This window comes from Gobius niger, assembly GCF_951799975.1.
Source record: "Gobius niger genome assembly, chromosome: 6".
Taxonomy (NCBI): Eukaryota; Metazoa; Chordata; class Actinopteri; order Gobiiformes; family Gobiidae; genus Gobius; species Gobius niger.
In genome coordinates this window covers 9084288-9098907 of record NC_136857.1, presented here as the reverse complement: position 1 = coordinate 9098907, position 14620 = coordinate 9084288, and the positions used below count along the sequence as shown (strand labels likewise).

Here is a 14620-nt window from a genome sequence, read left to right as displayed (position 1 = left end):
TTCTGTGACATCATTTTAAAAGAGAATTTTTGAAAAGTTTTCCTTCAGAAAAAAGTGTTGGTATAATTTCCATCTGAAAAGTCAAAAGTTTGATTTTCAAGCATCAAGGGAATTATGTAGTCATTTCAAACATTTCAAAAACAATGCTGCCATTGTTTTTTTCTTGAACAGATCTCTGGTCATTGGGCAATCTTGCGCCCTCTGCTGACATTAATAAAAGGCTAAAAGTATACTAAACAGAAGATTATGTGTGAAGGTGTCCAAAGTAGTTTAAGAAGCCCGAATACAACATAATACAAGACGTCTAAAGTGACAGTTTGTTGCATATTGAGGTTGAAAATGTCCATTAGGTTATAATGCTATGCTGGGTCGATTTTAAATGTGCCTATATAAAGCCCTCTCTTGGTTGCGACTGAACAAGGATATAAATATTCACTGTTCTGGATTCTTTCAGTTCTGCTTTCCAACCATAATGAGTGCAAATGTGATCAAGTCCCAGCAGCATTTTCTTCAAGGCTGAACTCCACTCAATATTTGACTGAGAGAAAAAATAAAAACAAATAACTGATTCATAATTACTTTCACAAAATGTTTTTCGCTGAAGAGCAGAGTAAACAGCCCCAGGGGAGAAAAGCGTTTACTGTATAAACCACTGTATTTCAAGCGCTTGAAATGTAAGGCAAGCAGAGTGGAGTTCTAGGAGGATTACCTCGAACTTTTCCCAAGCAAAATGACTTCAGAAGTAGAAAAAGGTTGTATTTATGCAGCCACAGACAATAGATAAAATGTGCATATCTTGTATTAAAGCTTCACTACCCATTTGTTAACGCTTCCAAGCCGTGAAAGTCGGATATAAGTCAACTGTTAGCTGCAGCCTCAACCCATTTCTGGCTGCACAATACCACCCGCACATCCTGATTGTTCATTATATGCATATGTACAGCTTTGGAAGATGTAGACTATCAGTTCAGGCATGGATGAAAAAATGTTATAAAGGGGACACACTAGTGGAGTTTTAGCCCAATTTGCCTCTCCGTGGAGCTATCGCCAATAAGTTTATCACAAGTGATAATTTGTTGTGGCGCTCATGTCTGGGGTGTCAGTGCGATTGTGTTGCACTATTTGTCAGATCGGATTCTCCAGAACCTCAGATTTTAAGCGACAAAAAAGTTGGGTATTTAAGACTCTTGCTTGCGATTTAGTGATGCTACTGTGGCTGCAGCCAACAACCAGGAAAGTAGCTTGTTTCCGCTCACATCCACCTAGAGCTGCACTGAGCACTCGGCCTGTCACGATAACAAATTTGAAGTTTGATATATTGAGGCAGGAAAGAACCGCAATAAATGATATTATTGACTCTAACGATACTAGATACGGGCAACTCTCAGGCATAAAAATGACAGTAAACCTTTGTTCTAAAAGTGCATCATTATATCCTAAAATACCTCACAAGCTGCAAGAAACATGAAATATAATGTAACTTAATTTGCCTCTGTTTGAAATGTGTCATTTATCTGTTATTTATTGAACGATAAGTCAATATAGTAATTATCGTGACAGGCCTAGCGAGCACCGGGACTTTCCGTGGTGGGCTGATATGTTGTTGCCTTAACTTAGACGAGTTGATGCGTAACTGTCTGGTCTTTACGCGTGCGCTCAGTCACGCAAAAAGACCAAAGCTGTTGTTAGCATTATTTAGCCTCTCCTCCTCTCCTCTATGGGGCCAAACAGGGGTTAGAAGCGACCAAGCTCTTCCACCTTTTCCCTATTTAAATACGATTACATGAGTAGTTACACGATCTAAGTATAGTCACACAAACTTAAACATGTCGATTTTCTAAGCGGATAAAAGGGGTACTATATTATAAGGCGTAATAACATCTTGGGAGCACTTGGACATTACTGCGGGGACATCGCATTTAAGGCCCTTTCATATTCTCTTTTCACTAACATCAGGTCTAAAATCACAAATTCCACTCAAGTATATTGTTACTTCAGAATGTTATGAATAAAGTACAAGTAAATTGTATGGTGGGAATGAAAAATAACTATAAATTAAGTTACTCAAGTATTATCCTTCAAAACCGCACATGTTTCGTGTGTGTGGAGCCCGTGTGTCATTTATTTACTGCAGAAGCACTCAGTGATGTTCATGGTTCATTTGAGGCGAGGATCAGAGCGGTGATTCAAAGCGCTTGTGTTCGTTTGCTCCTGCAGAATGGCAGATTGATAAAAGCCTGACTCAGCGGTTTTCCATGCGCTGGGTGTTGCCCCCTGTCCGTTTCCTCTGCCACAACAGGAAACAGGCGCTGGCTTCTGTCACACGGATTTTCCAAAAGATAAAACCGAACACTGCAACAAAGAGAAATTGACAGCTTAAGTTCAAATGGTTTCAGATGAGAGGGTGAGATATCAATGTTGTCTGGCCTTGGGCAAGAATTCAGAGTAGGAATCTAATTTTTAAGGGCCACTGTCATGCTAAATCAACTTATCCATGTTATTACTGTACGTTGTATCCATTTTATTGCTTATCAGACACCTTTGCCAAACTTGTTCTGATCCTGTCTGTTGTCAAATTCCCTTTCCTGCTATGATGCTGGAAGCCTGTTTCCCTGTACAGTCAATATTGTGATTTTTGCACCGCTGCCCTGGTCACAGTGAGTACACTGTATTTTAGAAAAAGGCAAAACTAAGGGGTATTTTCAAGACATGAGCATTGTAAGCACTTGAATAATGCAGTTTTGCCTTACATATTAGGTTTGTGTTGATTTAAAACATATTTTGCCTGACGTTTTTAATTTTTATTTTGTTGTGTTTTGTTGTTTAGCCGCGTTCAGATCTAAGATATTTTACAAGAGAGACCTGGCCAAGAGAGACCTGGCGGCACAAAGTTTCCATTACACTAATTAACTTGTTTATTTCAATACATCCTTTATCGTAGTCCCTCTGGGGGCTAGCACAAGTGTTAATGGGATGATTGGGGGGGTCTTTCATCTCCCCCTGGTGTCTCCGGCCAGAACACCCCAATTGCAACTTTGCCTGCTCCAACCCGGAGCACCAATACACACTAATGGAATCACAAAGAAGAAGCTAACAGGCTAACGGGCAAAGCTAATTGCGGGCTAGCGCCACTTCAACAGTATTTACAGCCAAGTTTGAGTGAAAAAAATGATCTCCATTGTATAATTGGATGTACAATATCCCTCTGTCCCTTTGTCTTTTCTGTCAGCGTAATATTTACTCTCACGCACAATTAATAGTAATAGTAAAAATAGTTACAAAAACGCAACATGCTGCGACACCTGCAGTGGTGCTTATGTCCTCTACTTAGTACTGCTTTAAAAATACACAGCATTAGTTAAAACATTCTCACACAGATGAGCTGATCTGGACTGGATTGACATCACAAAACACTAACAAACTATGCAAAGAAATAAGGTCTGTGATTTTTAAGTCTTTCTGCTGTACGTTCAATGTGACTGAGTAGCTGAAAGCCGTCTTTCCGAATTTAGTCCGCACTTTAGTAACAAAACACTGCAAGATGTCATTAGAATGAAGACGGCTGACTCTGCTTTATGTTTAAAAGACATAAGCCTAGCCTTCCAAGAATCGCCTTGTAAATAATACCAAATGAGAGAGTCAGCGAGCCTGAAGTCCAACCCATTTCACTTTGGAATATGACAAACAGCAGTAAGAGGCCTACAATTGGTTGTGAAGCACAGAGCTCCATGATACACTGTCAAGCATCCCAAGACACTGTATAGGAGCATTCATATTTCCATAGTCAATAATAGACATGAATGTAGCTTCCACCAAACCTCATCTTTGCAGTGAAAGAAAAGCAATCATTTATTTTTATAGTGGAATCCTCATTAAACTCTCAACGTTTTAATTAAATGCTGGATGTGCAATTTCATCAAATCATCAATTATAAAACCCAAATACCTAAGACTAAATACTAGATTGATCCAGACAAACTGATTTTCTCTTTCAACAAGCATTCAGAACAAGTCGTAGATGTAAAGATTTGCATTTGGAATATGTTGTCCAATGCTATTTATATACAGTGTGAAAAGCAACGGCCCAAGTATGGACCCTTGAGGCACTCCATGTTGGGTCTGCAGAACATCAGAAGCCTCCTTTTGAACACTCTGGGTTCTATTAGACAGGTGACCTTTGAATCATCCAAATTCCTGGTCTGAAAAACAACATGCTGACAGTCTTTGGACCAAAGCTATGTGGTCAACAGTATCGAACGCTTTTGTAAAATCAATAAAAAAGGGCCGCACTGCATTCCTTATAATCAAGAGCTTCAGTTGTATCGTTTAAAACCTTCATAGTGGCTGTAGTTGTATTGTGCTTCTTACAGAAAAGTCTACACTTATCACAATTACATTTTTGCTAAAACCGTGAAGCCTCAAATCAAATCTAGGCCTAGTGAGTAAATAAATCTACTAAAATTTGCGCAAGATATATTAATATATTGTCAATTTTAGTCATTCTACCTGCAATGTGTGTCATTTAGTTAAATCTGGAGCGTTGTTTAGATGTATAGATTCAGTTCTAATCTTAGCTGCTGTTGTGGAGCCGGGTGTAATTCAGCTGGTGGAAGCCGTCCTGTTGAATGATAGCTTCAGTGGGATTTGGCACTTCATGCATTATTGAAAAGGCTTCGGGTGGACCCAAATGAACTTTTGCCCCGCGTTTTCTCAACGGGCGAAAGGACAGGGGTGTTCGTGTACAATCTGCACACTGTATATAACCCTGTAATAGTCTCATTTATAATTGTACAAGGTATTCATTCAAGTAGATAACCCTCACCTCCGGAACTGGCTTATTCTACAGACTATAAAAATACAAGGCGCAACATAAACAGGAGGAGAAATATATGACCCACTTTTTTCAAACACACTGCTAGCCTACTTTTAAGAGCAACACAAAAGCATTAGGCACTTTGATGTAATGTGTACTGTATGGAAAACAAATCACAGGCTCTAATCCCATTGTAGCAAAGCACTGAGTTTAGGGCTGCACAATATATCGTGATTGCAATATTATATCTTCTTCATGCAATATCTATAACAGAAGAAGCCACAACCTATCACAATATCCACAAGGTGTTCCATTTGACTGCACTTATATTTGGTTAAAGAGGGGGTATTATGCTTTTTTCAATCACATGGCACCAGTCTATAGCACGCTACAATGATGACCAAACCTTCTGTTGGTCTGTAAATGCAGTAAATTAGAATAACTGCATCTGCAATGACTGAATGTCTTGAAATAGGCCTCTGTCTCTTTAAGAACCTCTGACCGTTTCCACACTGTCTGTGGCATCAGTGGGGAGGGGGTTCTGCTGAGGAGCTGTGGTTGGTTACTCGGCTGGTGACGAAAGCTCGGAGGCGTCTCCAGGAGGTGGGGGCGTTCCTTGGAGGACTCAGGCAAACCTATCCCTAAAATGGCTGCCATCAGAGTTTTTACAGATTACTCAAAAATACGTGAATGTGCCAAGGCAACATTTCAGGCATGTTTTTAATGAGGGAATGACATAAAACATGATGTAAAGCTTGAAAAAGTCGATTTTGCATAATACCCCCCCTTTAACACTGTAAAACAAAAACCTCGACTTATCATTCAATAAACGATAGATAAACTCCATATTTTTGTGCTCAATGTTTAGCGTCAGGACATTATTTACTTGTTTCCCCTGTTACTTTTTCCTATTTTGTAGTATTTAAACAGTTTCACATAAGTAAATTGTGTTTCATTTGAGTTCCATGTTAATTGCAACACGTGTAATTATTGAAAATAAGTTAATACGGACTTTTAGAGCAGGGGAATACTGAGATTTTTTTGTTGGTTTTAGTGCCATCAAGTGGTCAGTAATAATATTTATGTATGGCAATATTTTCCTGCCTCAATTTATCGAACTTCAGATTTTGTTGTCATTTATCAAGCGTTTGCTCATGTGCTTAGCGATATCAGATTTGGGGCCTTAATACTATAACATAGGCAACGTCTAATGGTAAATTAAGTGCAACATGCCAACAAAACAGCATATTTTATTCTCCAGCTTGCACCCGCTATTTAGCTCCTGCCCCTTAGTAACTTAAAAATGTCCAAAAACTCAGATATTGCCACTATTTTTCACATTTTCTTCCATTTTATTCTATTGATATAGCTTAAGAGCTTTCACCACGTCAAAATAGTTCCCATTACAAAGACGTATGTGGAGTTGTGTTTTGAGTAATCTTTGAATCTTCTATTCTACTATTCAAAGGAACACCGCGCCTGCTCATACAATACTCCTCCAAGCTCCTCCTGCGAGCCCCAAGTATCTGAAATGCTCTGCTTACCTTGAAGAAAGGCATGGATGCATTTAAAAAAAAGGCATTTAAATGAAAATAATAATAATAATGTGATAATATTCAGTTCCCTTTATAGGTCAACTAATTCCACTTCTGAGAAATAATGAAATGTATAAGCACCGATGCCACTCAAAGCACTGCCACTGTTACTGGGTGACGCGCAGACAGCTGATGGCATTAACTTCTGGCTCTTTTGTCACTTTTCACACAGCGCTGTGAAATGAGGACATGAAGAAATGAAGTTCCACTTGACTAACAGTGACTGATGGGGCTTTAGTCAGGAGAAGATGTGGCTGACACTCTCCATCTGTCTTCTGCAAAGTGTGCCACGTCTCATACAGGAATGAGCTAAAAATAAAGCCCATAATTATTTAAAGTTTTTACAGTCACTCTAGTGGGAATATCCAAATCCCATATTGACAACTATTAACTTCAGTGTATTTACTGCAGTGTTGTCACGAGGCTCACTGTGGAAATGCGACTAAAACCATTGTCTAAAATACAACCAAAAGAAAACTATTATGTGTTTGAATTATATTGTAATAATGTCACACAAGTAATTGGGAAATGGGCACATGAACATAACCAATAATTTCCGTTCATTTGTCTGAAATAAGGGGTGTGAAATCACACTCAAAATACCCTGGCTGATCATTCGAGCTTGAGATTGTGTCGTCAAAGCCGTTACGATTTCTGGGATTCCTGGTGCACTGCATAATAAAACCAGACAATGTGGATTTTAAATTGCAAAATACTGGAGTTATCGTTCACATAAAAGCACTTGGATACTACTTTGTGTCAGATGTAATCCAGGACCTAACAGAGTTGCTTCATCATCTTTTTACATTGTTTTTAGGTAATGTTCTATGAGCTAAATCAGTGTTTCCTAACCAGGGCCACAGGGACCCCGGGGGTATTTAAGCACTTAGCAGGGGGTGCTTGAAATTACTTCAGTTTAAAGAAAAGTGAGTAGAATTTCAATATACGAATACAAAATAGGGAATATTATAAATTTTGTTTATCAGTTATATATAGTTATATTCTGGCAGGATCTTCGAGGTATGGGGTACTCGGAAGTTAAATGAACGGCTCAAGGGGTACATGAAAGGTACATAAAAAGGTTAGTCTATGGACAGTGTTTCTAGTACCCCCCCAGCTGCCCTTATACAACTTTTTATGCCAAAAAAAAAGTTGGTGTATTTGTGTATTAGACCTTGTAGTGACCTGGTGTAGTGGCTGGATGAGTGGTCAGCATGGCACCTTTACTTTCCATCACAGTGATCTCTACAACGCTCCAGGATCAATTGTTTTGTAGGTTTTCTGGTGAGAGGAAAACAGTCAGCAGTGAAAACCATCCAAAAATGTTTTATCCTGCAATGTCCGAGAGACCACTGTGATGGAAAGTAAAGGTGCCATGCTCACCACTCATACAGTGGCTGGGTCAAATAAGCACAAACATCAACTTTTTTTCCCACATAAAAAGTTGCATAATGCACCTTTAAACAAATCGATAGATCAGGGTCTTTAGCCCCCTCTGCTTTTTTTTTTTCTTACCATAGAAGTGAGAAAAAAATCCATTTGACAAATTACAAACTTGCTTGTGAGGCTTTAGTCATTGAGATTGCATGATTTTGCCCAAATGTGTCCCTCCTCCGATTTCAGTAATGGGGGCAATTTTCTCTTGAGGGATTTACTGAGGAGCTGTCCAGGGTACTGACTGGAGTCCTGCTGACCATGGGTATTTCTGAAGGAAGTTGAACATTCGGGTGGGCCACACTAAATAATGGACTCATCGCTCAGCAAAAAGATTTCTGAAATATACGGTTTGTCCTGATCATTTTTCCTGTGATGCATTGTATACACAGCAATCGATGGCTTCGGTAATTGCCATTGGATCTGCAGTGCCGTATGTGTGTCGATGAATCTCACTCTAAACCACTGCGTCTTATTGAACCAGGGAGGCCCAGCTTCATCTCACTCTTGGTCCACAGCGCACACATAGAGGCCTGCTCTAAAGATGCCACATCATATACCAGGCTGTAGATCCTGAGGTGTGAAAAAGCTATTATTGAAGTGCCACATTTTTTGTTTGTTTAAATGATTAGAAGTCAAGAATCAAATGCATTATTTATCTATTTCACCTTTATCTAACCGGTGAAGTCAGCTTGAGATTTTTGAATATCTATTTTTATGTCTTTGCTATAGAGGGGACCCTTTATGTTTTTTAATACAAGGGGAAGCCAGAGCACTTTTTGGAAATCTGCACAGACATAGGGAGTGCATGCAAACCTCGGCCTGGAATCGAATCTCGAGTTCTCTGTAGTAACTTACTTCTTTTTCAAAACCATAAAATAAAAGTAAAAAAGCTATGTGTGAACTTTTAATAAAAATGTTGGCCATGACTTTCTACTACCTGCTTTATAAAGAAAAAAGGGTCACTTGAGGTCCATAATTTTTTAAGTAATTATACCGGGAGTTATGTTTTTTAACTCATATGAATATTGTCATTTAAGTTCTTAGTTGCACCTTTTTATGGCATTGCACGTGTCTTCCTTTTAATCATTTTGTTCAAAACATTCTAAAAACTTGGTTCGAGTGCAGGTCTGGGTCCGAGATCTTCATTAAAGCTCATGTGTGGACCATTGCTTTGGCAGACATCTTTGATCACCATTACTTTCTTGTTTGGACTTTTACCCATTGATTTCTCTCTTTGCTGCAATTCTCTTACAGACTTTTGCACAGTACTGTATTTTATTTTCTGAGTAAACAAATAGTGATGTAACAATCAAGAGCAGATTTTACAGGGCTCTCTTGGGTCGCTATGAGCCTATGCAGCAACAGAAAGAACAACTAATTAAGGAGCACGATGCGGGGTTCAGATTTCCCTCAAGCGAACTCCACTGAAGCCCTCACAGTGTAACAATTACCTTTGCGCACTACAGCGGCTAATGGCGCAGTCACTCATAGGCCTGTCTTTGTCCATGAATACTTCATTGTTTTCTCAGAGTGTGAAGTGAAAAGAGGCGACAAGGGGTCTCATAAATTTGCGTCGGTACGGCCGTTTTATTGCCCCTTAGTGCTGGCGTGCACAGAACGGACCACATTTTATTCCTGCAGCTAACCGCACACCTTTATGGGCGAGGAGTGCAGAGTGGAGTTTCAAATGGGGAAAGGCCGTTTTAAGTACAAAGTTATGGTACGATGACATGGCAGCACATTTGTTTTGGTCCTGAGGGCTTGGTGTGTCTGCAAAGCCTCTAAATCACAGAAATTGAGGTCATTCATGGTGCCACTGTCAGCGTAGTACCTGCATAGTGTTACGCCTACTTAATGTTACACCAAGGCGCTCTTCTAGGACATTGTATTGTTGTGCATTTGTGGAAATGAATTACACATAATAACCCCAAGTCATTTTTTATTCCTCCCGTGGACATTTTGAAAATCTGTGTGCTAAGAATTTTAATTGCTCAATGGGAAATATGGAGTAGTAATTTATGACTATATAATGCAACATAATTACTGTCTACTATCCTCACAGCAGCTTTTCATTTGACTTATATTTAACCAGAAATGTCCCTTATTGTACAAGTTTTTAATGGTAGGGGAGCACCTGGAGAAAAACCTTGCATGGAGAACTTGCAAACTCCACACCGACACGCCCCCTTCTTGCAGCGAGGCGAGAGAGCTTGCCGCTGTGCCACCGTGCTGCTCACCTGCTTCAGAAAAAATATAAGATGTGCTTGAAGATCAATATAAGACTTTTGTAAAAATGAAAAGCTTTCAGTAGTTTTCTCATGGCGGTGAACTCAAGAATGCAAAAATAATTAAAACAACCCCAAAACTTTTGGACGGGGTGACTGACAGGTGCACTGGCTGATGTGGGAATGGAATGGGATCCTAACTTGACAGGCAACGCGTGCATGATATGACACATAATATTTTCCGCTCTCTCCATGGCACCCCGAAATTCCCCCCCCCCCCCCCAAAAAAAAGAGATGCAGAACCAGTTTGGTTAAATAGGAATTTCCAAAAGGACTAATTTATTGAGCTTTTATAATAATAATAAAGCTTTTCATAGAACCAATGTGGGCCTTAATTCATTCACTCTCCACACTTAGTTGTAGATCAGGTAAGTAGCCACAGCTGCCTTCAGGCTGTAAATATAGCCAATCTGTGCCAAGGGCTTCTCTTACCAATCACGCGGTACATCTACTAGGGTGAAGTGTCTTGCCAGATGACACAATGACTGCATGCACATGTCCTGAATTCAAGTCTCCTGTTTTTTAGACAACCGCTACTGTTCCCCTTCACCAGTGTGTCCCACTAAAGTAAAGAAGCATCTGAAGTTCATTGAGTTGTTTCTTACGTAACATATTTAACAGAATTGCAAAAACATTAGGCCCGGGCGGCTTAATTACTTGACCAACCCCAAAATGTAAAACCATGCCTGCGTGCCATCCCTTTAATACACCCTATATATGATGGATGCATTATTTTATGTATATTGTCACTTTGTGTCAAAGAGCAATCTGCCTGATTGTGTTTCCCCGGCAGATACATACTCTGGGCCTCTCCTTTAATAGACTTGCTGAATCAAGTGATAGTTGCATCGGAGCATTTTACAATGTGTCATGTGCATGTGTTTAGCTACACCCTCATCCTGATCTATCCTCATAAAACCCACTGAACCATTATTTTTCTCTTCTACAGGTCTGACAATGACACGGCCCGAATTGTTCGGTATGTAGTATTTCAATGACTTTCTTGTATTCACATAAAGTATAACAGCTTGCTCTGGCCTATTACATGATGTGGAGAATGTAAGTGTTGTTTGTCACTATTATAGGGCACATAGGAAGTAATAAGGGTTTATGTCAAGTGTGGTGCAAGGTCATATGATGCTACTGTATTGGTTTGGGGTGATGATTTGTAGGGTTGTCCCGACTGACGCGCTGGAGAGGGACACTGATTTAAAACCGCTGTATGAATCTATCATTGCCGTCAAACGCGGCATGAAATATAGCGGAGAGTAAATATGGCGCTCACAGCTCAACCACACCAGGAACTGCATTCTAGTAATTTATAGGTGTTGTGATAAAAGCAATCACAGCATCCATATGGAAAGAATGCATCGCCATAAAGTTATTTTTGCCTCATCTGACCTGATTTACTGTGACAACTAGGCCTGAATGATTTGAGGTAAATATATCTAATTGCAGTTTTCTGGCTGTGATTAGATTTGCGATTCGTGTTACTTCACACGGTGCACCTTAAACATGCCTAGGAGACGCTAAAGAGAAAACTGAAATGCAACTTAATACAAGAATCACATGCATGTCAGAAGAGGTGTTCAGCTCTAGGGTTAGCAGATTTTATACAGCTAGAAAACCTAATGGATCATTATTAATGGACCAGGACATTAAATTGCAAACCTATTACAGTTTGTGCTTTCTCCGATCATGCAAATTTGTCATTTGTGAGGGATTTGATTCGACTTGATTTCATCTTAAATTCAGTGAAACAAACTTGTGTTTTGCTCTTAGAACATAGTTACATTGACTATGATGCGCCTTGGACTTGATTTCAGTATTTGCCTCGTCCAAGCCTGTGGATTTTCAGATCTGGATTTGGTCCTGGGATAGTTCTAGGTTAGATAGGCCTGATTTAACCCTTGGAAGTCAAAACTGAGTGCTGGTTTATGTACTTACCTTGAATAATGGCTTGGTTCGGTAAGTAAGTGAAGTAATTGCTTTATTTGTCATTGTACAATTGTACAACGAAATTGTGTTCAGGTGTTAGTCCTGAGCTGCTGCGACTGAGCGTGCCGTCACTGTGGGCCTACCTGACTCCTCTGATCCTCTGAAACTGTGCCCCGCCTCCTGGGTGTGTCCCTGTTTCAGAGGGTGGTGTCCTGCACTGGTCAGCTCCTCCACCTGCTTCTTCCTTGAGAGTTTTACACAAAGAACTTATACTGTGTAATATTACTAACTATAATGTTAGATATGGAGTTAATGCATCTCACATGTTGAGTCGCCCCTGCATCTCTGCTCCTGCTTTGACAGTGTCCCAGCAGTGTGTATACTGGCAGCCAGGGAGTGCGTCTAGTGTTAGGTGTTTTCAGGCCAAGTCATTTTCTACTAGGGGCTCCCTGTCTCCTCAGGCCTCTTTCCTTCTGCTCTAAATGTCCCATTGCGAGTATGAGGCCGATCCAGGGCAGCCATAGATGTGTGTCAGTCTGTGTCTTTGTGCTGCCAACACAAAGTGATAAAATATATTTGGGGATTAGAGCAGCTTGTCCTGACACAGAGTTGTCCAGGCCATAAAAGTGAAATGTCTGGTCGATTTTTATACCAAAGACCAAGTGGGCAAGAAAATTGTTGTAAAGGCTTTGACATATAGTACTGGTTGGTAACACTATACAAAAAAAGTAAAGCACTTGTCTATAAAGCATTGGTAATTATTGAATTCATACTTCAACAATGTTTTCATCATGGTTTATCATATATGCACCTAAATGGATGCTGTATGTGTTGCCATAGTAACACTGCACACCCTAGATACAGACAGCATCTAGATAATGTCCATAAATGGCCACAGCCAAGGGGGGAAACTAAAATGACTCCACCACTACTTTAACAAATGCCCATAAAACATCAATAACAGAGAATGCTAACCATAATGTTAGCTACATACTACACGCTAACGGCTAACTTCAAGTGACTTGTTTTTTTTTCTTCTCGTGGATATTCTGCTCTATTAAAACAGTCAGAATGACTCGATTTTGACTTGACTTTATTTGTGTGTGCTAAATATGCTAATAGTCCGTCAGAAAATGTTTAAAAAGAGTGCCAAAATAATAAATCTTTCTTAATTCTATCCCTGTGTCTGCGCGGTTGTTATGGTTGGGGTCTAAACATCCTCATGCTTTGAGCAATAACTTCACTGTTTTTGTGCTTGGAAATAATTTTAAAAAATGATGTGAAATGTTTTGACAATGGTTTATAGATGATGGATCAAGTATTTTCAATCAATCAATCAAAGTTTATTTATATAGCACTTTACAGCAACACCAAAGTGCTTCACAGAAAGATAAAACACATTTTACACCAAATAATTACAACCTAGACACATTTCAGTATGCTCTAAGTATTAAAAGCAAGTTTGAAAAGATGAGTCTTTAATTTTGATTTAAAAAGGGACAGGTCCGTGAGAACGTGATTTTGTCACCACTGCTTTACACGTGCCTAATATACACTGCGTTCCAAATTATTATGCAAATGACATTTTTCTAAGATTTTCTAAATTGTCAACTCAAATGAGAGTCAGCATAATTTTCAAGTCTTTACCTGGTCGAGGATCATTTAAATGTGGTGGAAAAAATTTCCCAGTGATAACAGTATTTTTTTCAAAAATAAATATAGTAAAAACCTCAAAATCCACTGTTCCAAGTTATTATGCAACTCATCGTTTCAATACATTTTAAAGCTCGTAATTAACTGAAAATGGACATTTGTTGTATTTGTAGCATTAGGAGGTCATATTTACTGAAATCAAAAGCTATTTCAATAAAAACAAATATTAACAGGTCAAGTTATATTTTAACATAGGAGCCCTTGTGTGACAGCAGCTTCAAAATTCTTAAATCCATTAAAATTGTAAGTTTTTGGTCAGTTTCTGCTTGGATCTCTTTGCAGGATGTTAGAATAGCCTCCCAGAGCTGCCGTTTGGATGAAAACTGCCTCCCACTCTCATAGAAGTTTTTTTTGTTGAGGCTCCAAAGGTTCTCAATAGGGTTAAAGTCAGGGGAGGAGGAGGTCCACATCATGAGTTTCTCTCCTTTTATGCCCATATCAGCCAGTGATGCAGAGGTATTCTTTACAGCAGGACGTGGTGCGTTGTCATGCATGAAGAGGATTTTGTTCGGGAAAACACGGCTCTTGTTTTTGTAGCATAGAAGACAGTGGTCAGTCAGAAACTACACATATTTTTCAAAGGTAATTTACACACCTTCAGGGAGCCTAAAAGGGCCTAAAGGGGTCGGCCAGCTCTCTCACCATGATTCTGGCCCAAAACATGACTCCGCTACCTCTTTACTGACGTTACAGCCTTGTTGGGACATTGTGGTCATTCACCAACCATTCACTACTCCATTGAGTTAACCACCCAGGGCTATACGGCGCTCATCAGTGAACAAGACTGTTTGAAAATGAGTCCTCATGTATTTCTGAGCCACTGCAGCCGTTTCTGTTCAT

The 14620-nt window shown here is 39.6% G+C and overlaps 1 protein-coding gene across 3 annotated transcripts in view; it reads left to right on the top strand.

Annotated features, from left to right (window-relative positions):
* The window catches only part of LOC306964461 (IQ motif and SEC7 domain-containing protein 1-like), a 135379-nt gene that overhangs the window by 17269 nt on the left and 103490 nt on the right, over positions 1-14620 (top strand). For 2 of the 3 annotated variants that reach the window (XM_079558452.1, XM_079558459.1), the window contains exon 2: positions 11079-11108. The exons of the other annotated variant lie outside the window; for it this stretch is intronic. In XM_079558452.1, coding sequence (XP_079414578.1) covers positions 11079-11108 — 30 coding nt within the window. The remainder of the gene's footprint in view (positions 1-11078; positions 11109-14620) is intronic. 3 annotated transcript variants of the gene reach the window in all.